General features: G+C 32.6%; 1 protein-coding gene across 7 annotated transcripts in view; it reads left to right on the top strand.

Annotated features, from left to right (window-relative positions):
* LOC105335663 (lysosomal-trafficking regulator) overlaps window positions 1-13,665 on the top strand; it is a 46,784-nt gene that overhangs the window by 4,924 nt on the left and 28,195 nt on the right. For 5 of the 7 annotated variants that reach the window (XM_066086838.1, XM_066086837.1, XM_066086833.1 and 2 more), the window contains exons 3-7: window positions 653-732; window positions 896-919; window positions 10,185-10,347; window positions 10,674-10,767; window positions 10,899-13,492. In XM_066086838.1, coding sequence (XP_065942910.1) covers window positions 653-732; window positions 896-919; window positions 10,185-10,347; window positions 10,674-10,767; window positions 10,899-13,492 — 2,955 coding nt within the window. Of the gene's footprint in view, window positions 1-652; window positions 733-895; window positions 920-7,941; window positions 8,078-10,184; window positions 10,348-10,673; window positions 10,768-10,898; window positions 13,493-13,665 lie in introns of those variants that run through there. The other 2 variants (XM_066086836.1, XM_066086839.1) reach the window with 2 other exon arrangements.

Below are 13,665 nucleotides of genomic sequence, written 5' to 3'. Positions count from 1 at the left end.
CAAGCCAAAATTAGTTTTTCATGAAGAAATTTGACTGAGAAATTTGGCAACGCCTTCAAAATTATTTGGTCTGTCAATCAACTGAATTCAGGTCCCTGATTGTGTGTTATATGATACATTGTGTAAAAACTTGTCTGGTGGTATGCATGATTGTGTAAAAAAATTGAATTCCTTCTTTTGATCTGTAACTGTCTATCAGAGAAATGATTTAAAAAATATTAATATGGAGAGAAAAATTAATATTCTCAATTGAAAAGTATGAATTCAAGAATATTATTCAACTATACATATAAATATCGTTTGTTGCACATTTTTTGATGTTGCTGAAAGGGTTGCTTTCTGTGGAAAAATTACAACAAAATATTCTTTTAGTGTATTCTAAGAGATATACGCAGAGACAAGCTAATCATTGAAAAACCCTCGTGCACTACATACCGGTAATATGGTATAAAAATCATGGCATGTATATGCGCACCATCCAAAAATAAAATTTAAAGAAAGAATAAAAAGTTTCTCCCTACTTTATGTCATCATTAGTTAATGACATTGAACAAATGTTAAAAACAAATATCTGACATATGCTGCAAATCTTGTCTATTTTATTCATGTCTCCCAAATTGTTAGTTGTATAATATTTCTCTTTTATAAACAGCTGCAGGACCTGTCACTCAATGCATTCCTTAACTTGTTCCTGAAGGAGTCGCAGGAAAATTCTCAAGTCCAGGGAGTCAGGTACGCAAAAAATCCTTTTTCTCGAGAACAAGCAAGAGTCGTTAATTAAATCAGCCCCTGCAACAAAATATTTAGGGGATTTTTAAAACTTCATACAGGCCGGTAGGTAATACTTCAACTTATTTCAAGCTTTAATGACTGTGCTTTCTGATTTGTTTTACAGATTATTATGCAAGTTATTTAATGTGTAAGTGGCTACACTTGACATACTAAACATTGCTGCATTTATCCAAAGGTAATAGGGGTGAAATCAAGGTTCCGTGCCAAAATAAATTCATATACATAGTTCCTCATTAGAACAAAATCTGAATGTTTAATAATGTTTGATGAAAAATTCATGAAAACTTACTTTATTATGGTTTTAATTTATTCAAAAAAATTAATTCTGTCTCTGCAAAATGTAAAGGCCTGTATGCAATAAGCACTTTCTGATGAAGTTATTGATGCAAGATGACAAAAACTTGTGGGTTTCTTACCCCCACCCCACCTTTCTATTAACTATAATTAGTTAGTTTTTAATAGATATATAATCTTTCGATTTCACCCCATTTACTGTTTTAAAGTTCAAGCTTAAGGTCATGCCTTTAATGTTGGCTGCATCACATACTTATAAAATTTATATATGTAAACTATAGCATGATGCTTATGCTCAGAGGACAGAAACTTTGGTCTGTTAGAATTTAAACTTTGACAAAATCAGAAGTGTTTTATGTATATCGTTGTGGAGAAATGGGATTTATAGTATACTGACACCATTAGATAATATAGAAATGATGTTGATGGTAAATGAAATATTGAAGTCAAGATACTTCAAAGATTTGTTAAAAAGAAATGAACATTTTATACGTGACTGTATGTACCATGTTGGACTTTTGGAACTGTTGTCGTCCTATTTCCTTGCTCATAAATAACAGCCCAATTAAGGAAAGCTCATTGTCAGTTGTTGTTAATTGGCTTTACTATATATTTAGCAGCATGCAGTTACATAAAGAATAAGGTTCAATGTTCTAATCTTTAGGAATTCATTAACTCAGATTACAGTATATTTATGGGACAACAGTATATAATTAATGTATACCATTAAGGGAGTCGGCAAGATTCCAGTTCCCTGAGAGCAAGTCTTTTTCCCAAGGCAAAGCGGAGGAAAATTAAATTGCTTTACCATCAGTCGTATACTTTAACTGTTTTATTATGCTTATACAAACAATCAAACTGAAAAAGTTCAAATTGATAAAAATTTTCATGTATCCAACAAGTTATAACTTCAAAATAAATAAAATAAATCGTATTGTGACGTAACGGTAGGCAATTTATTTATTTTATACGGTAAATGAAAATAGCCAATCAAAAAGGACATTGCAACTAGAAATAAAATATCTTTTTATCAATATTCATAGATTTTATTTGGAATATTTTTGAACTTTTCCTTTGGTTAACATAAATTAGTAAGTGTTTCGAATAGGTGTGTAACAATTCATTGAAAATGAGCCAGATGCACTTTTTTGCAGGCAATCAGTCTGTTTTGCAGGGAATCGTTTGTTTACAGCGATTTTCAGGGAGACAGCGAAATATATCAAATTACTCTTAAATAGTGAAAAATAAGTAGAGTTATAATAATGTGTTTTAACGTACTGTTAATGGAAGAAGTGCATTTCCATCTTGCAGACGTTTAAACTGTATCAGGTAACCTAAACTGAACCCTTAATCATGTACAGATGACCTTTTCATTCTTGAAAGTTATCTCCCTTAGTTGTTGTAACCATCATTTTCCCCACAGTATTCTTTGTAACTTAACTCTAAATATTTTGAACCTTAAGCATGGTTAACACTCATATGTCATTCTTATATTGCCAGTGTGTTGAACAAAGTAGGAATTCTGATAAACAGTCAGGTTTGATTTGCCAGGCATTGCCCTGGAGAGTTTCATGTACCGGTAATGTTATAGAGGGAAAACAATGATTTATATAAGTTGACCCAAAATTGACTCTGTTAAGAAAATGGCTATGTCATTGTGAAAGCTCTCTTGTCTCTGGTCAGTTATTGTCAGTCTGATTTAGTTCAGATCATAGGTCCCCTCTGTCAGACAAGCTGGTTTATATCACTGCTTTGTGTGTGCATAAATAAGTTACATAAAATGACGTGAGTGATTGTGTAATGGGTCGGGGGGGGGGGGGGGGGTTGCTGATAATGATGTAAGAACATGTAGTAAATTGTGGCTGATTGTTGATTGTAAGTGAATTTAATTATTACGCCTTTGTTATTTGGTCTCTGTTGATAAGTCTAAACCTAACCTTCCTTTAAAAAAAAAAGGAGAGGAAAAAAAAACCTAATGTCAGAATTAAAAGCCGCAGACTGTGGACTCTTCATACTGGGTAGTCATTGGGTGCATAAGTAGGGTCTAATGTCTCATTAATCAACAAACAGCTCGTTTGGTCTGTAATTTCAATTTGATACCATGAACAGATTTGTGACTTATGACAGGCAGAAAATTAAAATTCATATACAAATACGACTGTAACCACACACAAATAATGAATAATAGTCAGTCTATTATTGGATTTAATCTTAGGTTAATGATTTCTGTATGACATATTGAATAAATAAAAATATTGAGAAATTTGAATTTGGTTAAAGTAATCAATTTTTTCTAACAATATTTTCTAGAGGTTTTTCTTGCAGTAGGTCAACCTATTATGTTATGTGTACTGGTTATCTAAGTTATCTGAGTACTTTCCAGTTATCAGGTCTTGATAACAAAAATAACAATGACAGACCAAATATGGTGTGAGTGTTGAAATTATTATGCTCCCCATTTTCACTCCCTGACCCTTTAATTTAGTGTCCACAACTAAAAAATCACACTAGTATTGATAAAGATAAACAATTTTTTCTCATTCAAATGTAATCTGGTACATGTACTAAAGTATTATTCATTTCTTGCCCCCAAAACTAAAGTTCCAAAAAGAGCTTTTTAAATATGGTTGAAGATACATGTGTAGTTAAAAATTAAGTATGTAAAAGGTTATCACCCAAGTGATGTCATAATCTAAAAATGATGTCATGAAGATTATCTTATTTTGATGAATTAATGTTTTTGAGCAAAATATGGGTGTTTTTCAACGGTTTTTTGACTGGGAAACTTTGAGTGCATGTTTGCTCAAGCATCGTTTTTTACTATTATGTGTATATTACATTATGTGAAAAAAATAATAGGATAAAATTGTACTTGAGCAGACCTGCGCTCTATGCTTCCAAAGGCAAAATATGGAGGAAAAATGACGATATTTGTGTTTGTTTGCAAAATCGCAGGAATTAGCCCATTTAAGGGATGTCTTAGATAAACAGCTTTTGTACAATGATGACAAATATGAAGATTAATGTGACAGACATCCACTGTATAATGTTTTATGAAGATTTGGTTAAAATTGGGGGCAGATATTTGACCTTATCAAACATAGTCCTTTACTTTTTCATATTTGAACACCTGTAAATATACAGACAATTTTTTTTATATGAACAAATCAGCTTTTTATCACATTGGCATCCAACAACTTAATTAAGACACTTAGGTTCTCAAGATAACAGGATTTTATATGTATATTACATGTTATATAGAGAATAAGACTATTAATTATAGAGGATTTAAGTAAATAATCAAGTATTAATGACAACAAATAACAGATAACACTCCTATTGGATTTAATCGTTACATTCTGTACAATTAGACAGGAATAGCCTTGTATTGTATTAAAACTAATAAATCCAATGGATCAGTTGTCTTTTATGAGATTAGAAGGTTAAATAGTTAGATCAGGGTCATTCATATTGTATATATTTACATCTACAAATTTCTTACGGAAAGTTATAGTTAATTCATATCCCAAATGAATCACAAAAGAAAGCATTTTATTGTTTAAATGTGACCTATCAATTCAGAAATATGTGATCTTTATAGTTCAAGTTAATCCATTGTTTAAATAAGCAGATAAGCAACCTGCATTGATGGAGGATCAGTGACCGAATATCTGCACATGTAGAAATTTCACATGTCCAAGTTATCTTCAGGGACAGACATCTGATGTCAAAGCATGCGGTCAGCTATTTAGCTTAACATTTTAGTAATTAGGAAAAGGATGCATGCATTTAACTCATTAAACCAGTATATCTTAGAAATATGGGAATTGCCTTAAATGCACAGAGAAATCTCAGGTTTTACAACATGTGAATGAATAAATTACAAAATTTGTTGCTTAAGCACCATTTATATTTTTCTTTATTTTTCAGTCGAAAAATGAAGTGAATTCTATTCTTACCTTTCTAATTCATTTCTCATGAAAAATTTGTCCAACAAATTTTTAGTCAGCTCAGCCAAAGAATTAAAAAAGTAAGAAAAAAGGGAATACCCAGATACATTTTATTTTTTGACACTTACTATTTAAACTACATTATTATAGACCAGGGTCAATCATATTGTATACGTGGCCTATAATTCAGAAATATGTGATCTTTATGGTTCAAGTTAATCCATTGTTCAAATAAGCAGATATAGGAACCTGCATTGATGGAGGATCAGTGACCGAATATCTGCACATGTAGAAATTTCATATGTCCAAGTTATCTTCAGGGACAGACATCTGATGTCAAAGCATGCGGTCAGCTATTTAGCTTAACATTTTAGTAATTAGGAAAAGGATGCATGCACATAACTCATTAAACCAGTATATCTTAAAGTTAGAAATATTGCAATTTGTTTTTAATGTACAAAGGATTCCTAGGTTTAACAACATATGAATGAACAAATTACAAAATTTGTTGGTTAAGAACAATTTACGGTACATTTTTTTTATATTTTTTAGTGGCAATAAGAAAGGATTTTTTGCACCCTACTCATAAATTTCTAATGAAATTTTTATCAGCTCAGCCAAAGAATTTAAGATACCGGTAGTAAGAAAAAGGGAAATACCCAGATACATTTTATTTTGCTGACACTAAACTACAGGTACATGTATTACGCCATGTACTCATCATAAAGCAAGCTACAGTACAAAGTTGCTGAACAAATTTTGTTTTATTTTAATGGTTAATGGGGGGTATAAACTAAAAAAAAAATGTATCACACAGCCAGTTTTTGTAAGTGAAAGAACTTTCTTCCAAATTCTGCACCAGTTTTCTTTTGTGAAGAAATTAAATTACCGGTAATGTATAATGTAAAAAGATTAATAATTGATTCATTTGTTTTTTGTGTGATCAACAAAGTTTTATTTGGCAAAATTGTGGAATTTTATAAATGCATGTATGCAAGCATTGTTCTTTGTTTAAAAACAGCAGAAAAGTTAAATTTCTTTGTGATGACTTAACATCACAAATCACCAAAATTTTATCCCCACATAAAATGCTTCTATAGTTTGCTGCTTTATATTCAATTTTGTGGTCATGCATGGTGATGGAACATATTATGTTGCAAAATCTCTCCAAAACTTTAGGACTTCTGTCCTTAAAAAAATCTTAAAAAATGAACTCAGGTACATTCAAGCAATTTATAATGTGTGTGTTATGAAACCAAGTTACAGTAACCCCAAAAGTTGTATCATTATATCGTTTAAATGTATTCTGAGGATAAATTGTTGGTTGTGAAATGATCATTTTGCATGCACTTGAATAAATTTAACTAAAAAATGTCATTTAGATTTAGTACAATAAGGTACTTTAGATATTATAATTACAAAATATGCTGTTTGAAAACATTTTTTTTTAAATTTATTTTTATTTAACATTTATAATCAACCAGTGTATTAATTCCCTCCTCCTCCCCAAAAAATCCCCCCAAAGCTATAATTATATAAACATTAACGCCCCCCCCCCCTTCAAACAAACAATATAGGGTAAAATAAGTTATCTTAATTTTCTGAATACACTGTGTATATGATAACCAGACAAATTTAGAAACTAGAGCAAGTTTGTGGGGCAGTGACAATCAGTACCTGGATGATATAGGTGTAATAGGTGAGGGGGGACATTTGACTTTGATTAAAGATAACTCACTTATTAATCTGTGTTGACACTTTGATGATGCTTCAGCATCATTTACTGTTGACAAACTGAAGAATTCAGTCGTAGTTGTGCATGGTAGATTTTGAGTGAATCGCAATTGTGAGTATGTGTAGTGTACTGTGAGGTATAAACATTTTATAATCCAATATGAAATAGAAATTGATCAGTTTAGATTTCAAGCATGAGAATTATGACCCATTTCATGTATAAATTTAGTATCAAATTGAATGCAACTTGAAATATATAGTTATTTCTTTTTATTCTCATTTTATTTTCACAAAATTATATAAATAGGAATTCAAATTCCCAGTAGAAAGCAATATGAAACATGAAATCTTGATGAATTTAAACAAAAAGTTTTTTCCTCAGTTTAAACAAGAAATCCTTATTACAGGTGCAAGAAATCATTATTAAAAGTGATTTTTTTTTTAGGGGGGGGGGGGGGGGGTTAACAAAAATAAGCAGAGTTGGGAATTCTTAAAATCAAAATTAGTCAATAAATTAACATGAAAGAATGCACTGTAATAACTTTTTCAATGGAAAATTCAATGAATTAGTATTTTCTTTTTATCCTTTCCACTTCTGTGTCTCTTACAAACCTGCCAACCGTAATGAAAACATTTTCAGACTTCTATGTACATGTATATACAACTACAGTGTTTCATAAAATATTTTGCAAGTTTTTTTCATGAATATACTTGTATAAAATGTAGCATGTAATTTAATTTGTTTGCAAGGTGTAAGGTATGTGTAATATTACTACATGTACTGGACAGGTATATATAAATAAGAATATTTTAGGTAAAGAGAGAGAGAGAGAGAGAGAGAGAGAGAGAGAGAATTGATCAAGGTGGAAAGTCCTTTAAAATGTTGTTCTCCTTTGACTCTGTATTTACCTTGCCATATTACGTTATGTATATATCCTGTATTGTTCATTGCAAAAAAGCCTTAGTTCCCTGATCTATAATTTGGGTTTAAAAAAATAATGAGATCTAGCTCTTTATCTAGAATTCAGAGGGAAGTTGTTTTTCAGTGGAAAGACCGGTTAAGTGATAATGGAGAGTTTCAGCTTAGATTTTGGTCAGATTTAATAAATAAAGGGAATAAAAAGAATGTATCTTATAAATGTGAAGGTTAAAGCAAGGAAACCATGTGACATAATTTAGTTCTCAAGGCTGTGGACCATGCTTACCGGTAGACAGAATATTATGGCCTGTCTCTGTAATTACCTGTAATTCATTATGAAGTCAGTAGTAAATATGGGGGAGAGGACTTGTAGAATAATACTTGAAAGGTAGGATCATTTAAATTTTGTATTTTAAATTAGTTATGTAAGCTTGTGTAAGCTTTACTCATGCAGTACTATGAGTCTCTGTTTTGGGAATATGATACTGTTATCAATAATGTAAAATGCAAAATGATAATGTGAGTTAAAGGCATATTGTTAATTACTAGAAAAATAATAAACTAATAAAATTTTATTTAAGTATTATTTTAAAGATACATGTAGTAATTTACACAAAAATTAAAATTTCAATTATAGAATTGAAAATGTTCTGGCTTTAAATAAACTACAGTATTTATAATGTTTAATAATTGCATTAAATTTTATAAATGTAATCCAGCCACCCGGCCCCCTTTCACCTTTCTGAATTAAATGTCGATATAGTGGGGGAAAAACCAGCCTGCTATATTAATTATATTATTATATTTTAATGAATATTGTATAATTATATAGTCTTCAGAAGAAATTTTTTTTTAAATGAAAGGGAAACAATGAATAACACTTTCAGAGATGGGAAATAATATATTTTGTTGTTCAAAGAGTGTTGTTCTTTCCTAATGCGAGTGAACCTTTTTTTTTTTTTTACTGTGAAGTAGGTGAATGAATGAGTTGAATTAGCAGGTTGAGAATGTCACCGACCCCAAAAGTAAACCTTATGTGGACTTAATTCAAATAAATCTTAACAGGGTGTAACCAAGCTTGTCTAAATATAGTGATGTGTGACAGGCTATGATTAGGGCAAGAAAAGAAAGGGTCTCAGAATATAAATCTAATATTATTATTTAAAAATAAAAGCATTTTGATAAATGCAAAAAGTACATGTAAAATTAAATCTGTTTGATCCATTCCACGTACCATATAAATTGTATTAATGGATGTGTATATATATTCATATACATGTGGCAGAAAACAATTTCAGTAAGAAGTTATCTGTACTGGCTTAGATGGTTTAAAAATATAGGTCTGTCTGACGTCTTTTCCATTTACTTTTATATGTAAACAGTTTCCCTATTCCCTGTAAGTATAAACACTTAAGGTGAATAACACACGTGGAAAAAGTCACTCAAATTAACAGTTAATTATTTTATTATGAAAGATATAATGATAAATAAACTGTACAGTAAGTCAAATAAGTGAAAATTTTTCAGTTTCATGAGAATGAAAAATGAATATCTAAAAAATTCAATTCATGAATAACAACAGAAGCCACTGCAGGATTAGAACTCTGGATGTACATAGCACAAGCCTCACATCTTATCCACTTGGCTATGAAGTCAGTTACATGTTGCTGTCAATAAAATCCTTTAATAAAACGAAATGTTGTTTTGATCAGCAGTCGGCCATTTTATGATGATGTGTTATTCCACCTTAACACAGTTTCCCCTGTTGCTTGTAGGTGAACACTTAACATAGTTTTTCGTGACCCATGTTACTTTAACTGGTTTAAAAAAGTGTTCATCACCGCGAGGTGCTTCCCTTTAAGTCATTGATCAAGAAATCTGATATACCTGGTGTCATGTGTATATACATGTATTATTAATTATATATATTATATATTATGTCATGTACCATAGAAATTCCAACTCATGCATCAAAGTGTTTGTATGCCAGGGAATCATATTGTTAGATGCATAGCTTAGCATTTTTGCATAATAATGATAATTAAGTCAGTTTGAAGGCAAATTTAATTTTACAAAGTGAATGGGTGCACAAGATTCTTGTTGTTGGAGGGACGTACATTTAACTTTCTGTGAAATCATTAATATTTTTGGGAGCTCATTTTCATGGATGATTATGTGGATACTCTGTACATATGATTTAACATCCTATAACAAATTATGAAACACAATCTTTATTCATGAATTACATGTATATAATACAAAATAAATAACCTAGCTAAAGAAATTATTTACCAATAAACCTGTAAAAAAAACCTAGCAATCCCTTAAAATTAAAGAAAAATTGAATGATTCCACAGTTTCTTTATATTTACTCAATGATGATGTATTCTTGCAGAGACACACTAATAAATTTTTGGGACTTTTCTTTCAGAAGAGCCATGTCTCAATATAATCAAAGTTTACAAAATGATTTTGAGGACATTATTTTGTTTCAGTGACATGAGGAGTGTGGCGAATCATTTGTGTCAGGAGTTTATGTCTGACATAATCCGTGTCACTGGGTCATCAGATGATGAGGACACTGCTCCTCTTCAGAACTATCTCCTCAGAGAGCGGGGATGGCTTCTCCTCTACACCATCCATAAAAATGGCACACAGGTAGAACATTGGATAATTTGTAACTTTATGTTGTATTTCTTTTTCGTGCGTTTAGATTTTTATAGTTTTTGCACTTATTGTTGTTGTTCTTTTTTACTTTAATAGGTATCGCCTTTAAATTTTATTACTGCATAAGTAAATTGTGATAATATTCCAATAATGTTATTTTAATATCAAAAATACATAAAGAAATAATGGTTGCAATGTTATCTCAATTAATTCAACACTTCTGCAATACATGCACTTGCATTTAAGATGTAACATACTGAAGTTCATTTGTATGTTTTAAACAAAGATACAAGTCATAGATCTTTTTTTTTCCTTAGGGTCTCACTGTTGGGAAAGATTTCAGTAATCTACTAGTCTCTTTACTGCCATGGTGCTTGAAATTTCCTATTGACAATAGTGAACCCCAAACAGGTTAATAGTTTGGATACTGCAAATGTTGAATATTCATTATCAAAAATGCAGAAAATATGGTGAAAAGATAAAAAAAAACCAATCTTTGTAGATTATAATGTAAATGAATTTGAAATGTTTTCTGAGTTTAGAAATTCTGGAGCCATTGACACCAGTTCACACCTGCTTCCTCCATTTGGAACACTCTGCCAAATGGCAGCGATGTACCTCCCAGAGAAACAAGGTGCTACCCCACACAGACAAACACACACTCAAACTCCACCCATCAGGAAGCCAAAGAAAGCTGAGGAAGATTCCAGAAAGTGCCAAACAGCAGGACAATTCAGACAGTGAAGTGGAGAGTTTGAGTGAACCAATCAAAAGACACAGATCAGGAAAGAGGGCGATGAGGCATAGGAGCATCTCACAGAGTCTGGCAAAAGAACCATTGGAGAGAAGTCAGTCCAGCAAGGAAGAGGATGAGGAGGAAATGACAACACTGCTGTCCAAGTACAAGGCTGGAAACAAGGCGATATCAACGTACAAACTGTGTCTGCTTATTGTGGACGTCCTCACTGATATCTGTTTACTTGATACTGAACAAGCCAACCACACCAAAGCACTGTCACCGGTTCTCTTACCTCACATCCTTCATACTCTCACAAACATGTATCCCAGTCCCAGTGGAGGAAATGAAGATTTACTGGCTTTTCATTGGCTGAAAAGGCAGCAGACATATTTTCAAAGAAAGCTTTTAAGAACTATTCTAGTCATGGTTTCAACTGTGGCAACTCAACCCAATGGAATCAATGTCATTGTCGGACATAAGTTTGTGTCTGTTTTACTAGATGTAGCAAGGCAGATTCAACAGCTCCAGAATCTTAAAGAGGAACTGTCTTATGCGAGGCAGAGAACATCTGATGACCTGTGTCAGCTGACTGATGACTTTGTTTTGTTTACCGAGTTGATCTTAGGTCTTTTGATGACTGTAGATGTCACATTCCAATGCTTACCGTTCAATCTAGTTCATGTAAAGAGTGCCATACAGCTTGTTGAAGAATTCGATGAAGGACATGGCTTTACTATGTTAGAGAGGATTATCCATACCCTGGACAGTAACACAGTCAAATCCACCTCCATTCAGATGAAGCTATGTATCCAGGTCACAGAACCAGTCAAAATCATCAGCTCCTTCCTCAGTACCCTTAAATCCTTGAAGCTGAATTATATCCACGTCATGAAATGTACCAAACGCAAGCACAAATCTTGCCAGTTTCAAGAGTATTTCAACCACCATCATAATATTCTTGGACTACCACATTATTCTGTTGGAGAAGAAAAGATGGAAGGGATGCCAGAAACATCCCTACATAACACAACATGTCTGGTTGCAATATGGTGCACATTTTTGCTTGATCTCATTTCGAAAGTCAAAGACAAATCTTTACTAATTGAGATTTTACGAACAGTTGAACAAACTGGTAATTGCTGCTGTATTTCTTTAGAAACTATATTTGAGCCAATTAGAGAAAATCTAGCAAAATTCAGTCCTGGAATCAAGAATTTTGCCTTAGAAGTTTTCAACAGGATTTTGTTAGGACAGTTTCATGAAAAAGCTAGCTATGAAAATGGCAAAGAACAATCAATTCGTCAGTGCAATACATGTAGAGACGTAAGACTTGCTAGTGAAAAGAGTGTGGAGAAAATAGAAATGTCAGAAAAAACTATTACTTTTGGTATGGACAGTGGGTTTTCTAGTCATGATTTTCCAGAAAAGAAATTTCCAGTGATTAACAGTTTTTCCAAGGTGATGCAAGGTTTCAAAAATTTGTTGTTTTCTCCAGACAGTAATGTTGCAGAAATGACTGCTAAAAACCTAGGTACTTTGGCCCTTTTGGGCAGTGCCTCATTGAAAGAAGAACTTTTTTTCAATGTGTATATCCATGCTTTTGAGTCATTCCTTGGGAATATGAAGAAAACTTCTTCCAGTGGACCTCAGGAAACCCCTGAAAATGTGACCAACCACCCAACTTTTTCCTCTAAAGTGAAAGTCCATTGTTTACTTGCAGTGCCAAACTTGCTGAAAGAAGAGAAAGTGATGAAAGCTTTTCTCACTAAGAGGGGGGTTGGTCAGATTTGTAGAATGCTAGATGATAATGTATTACGAGCTCCTGTCTTAAAAGTGTTTGAAGCATTAGTCATCCTAGATGAAGTAAAGGAGCGAGAATTTGAAAACAGCTTGGAAACCGTGGAAGAATCAAAGTCAAAAGCAGGAATGGTCATCTCTGCATTTATAGATGGTCTTGCCAAGAAAACAGACATGAGTTTGTCCCTGTATCTTTCATCTGATATAAAACATCAGAAGGATCTGTGTAAGCTAAGTCCCGACAACAAATACATCCAAAACCTGACTCTAATGGTGGACATGTGGGAAACATGTGCCAAGCTCTCTCTGAACAGTGAACACTTTGTGGTGCACCTGTTACAGTCCCAATGTCTCCCCATTGCAGGGAACCTCTTGTTGAAAGTCTTAAAACAACTGAAGGCCTCCACAAACTGTGATATAGCCCGGCAGGTGGGCCAAGGGGAGGAACACTGCAAGGATTCGTCCGAGGACTCCGGACAGGAACTGGAGCACCTGGTGTCCTTGACGATGAACATGCCCTCGGTGTGCTTCCTGAAGCTGGCTCTTCTCCAGTGTCTACTGACTGTCTGTAATGTCTGCTACAAGCATCATGGGAGACTGGTAAGTCAATAACTCAATAAAACTGTTAAAGGGACCTAGACACGATTTGAGATCAAAATTTTATTTTTTTATGTATAAAATATTGTATTTGTGCAATTGGAATGATTTACCAAAAATTGAATGTTAGAAGTCCATTCTAAACATTAAAATAAAAAAAAAAAATTTAAAATCAA

Source organism: Magallana gigas, chromosome 6 (genome assembly GCF_963853765.1).
Source record: "Magallana gigas chromosome 6, xbMagGiga1.1, whole genome shotgun sequence".
Classification (NCBI taxonomy): Eukaryota; Metazoa; Mollusca; class Bivalvia; order Ostreida; family Ostreidae; genus Magallana; species Magallana gigas.
Note: the sequence above shows the minus strand (reverse complement) of the source record. Positions and strands in the feature narration are given on the sequence as shown.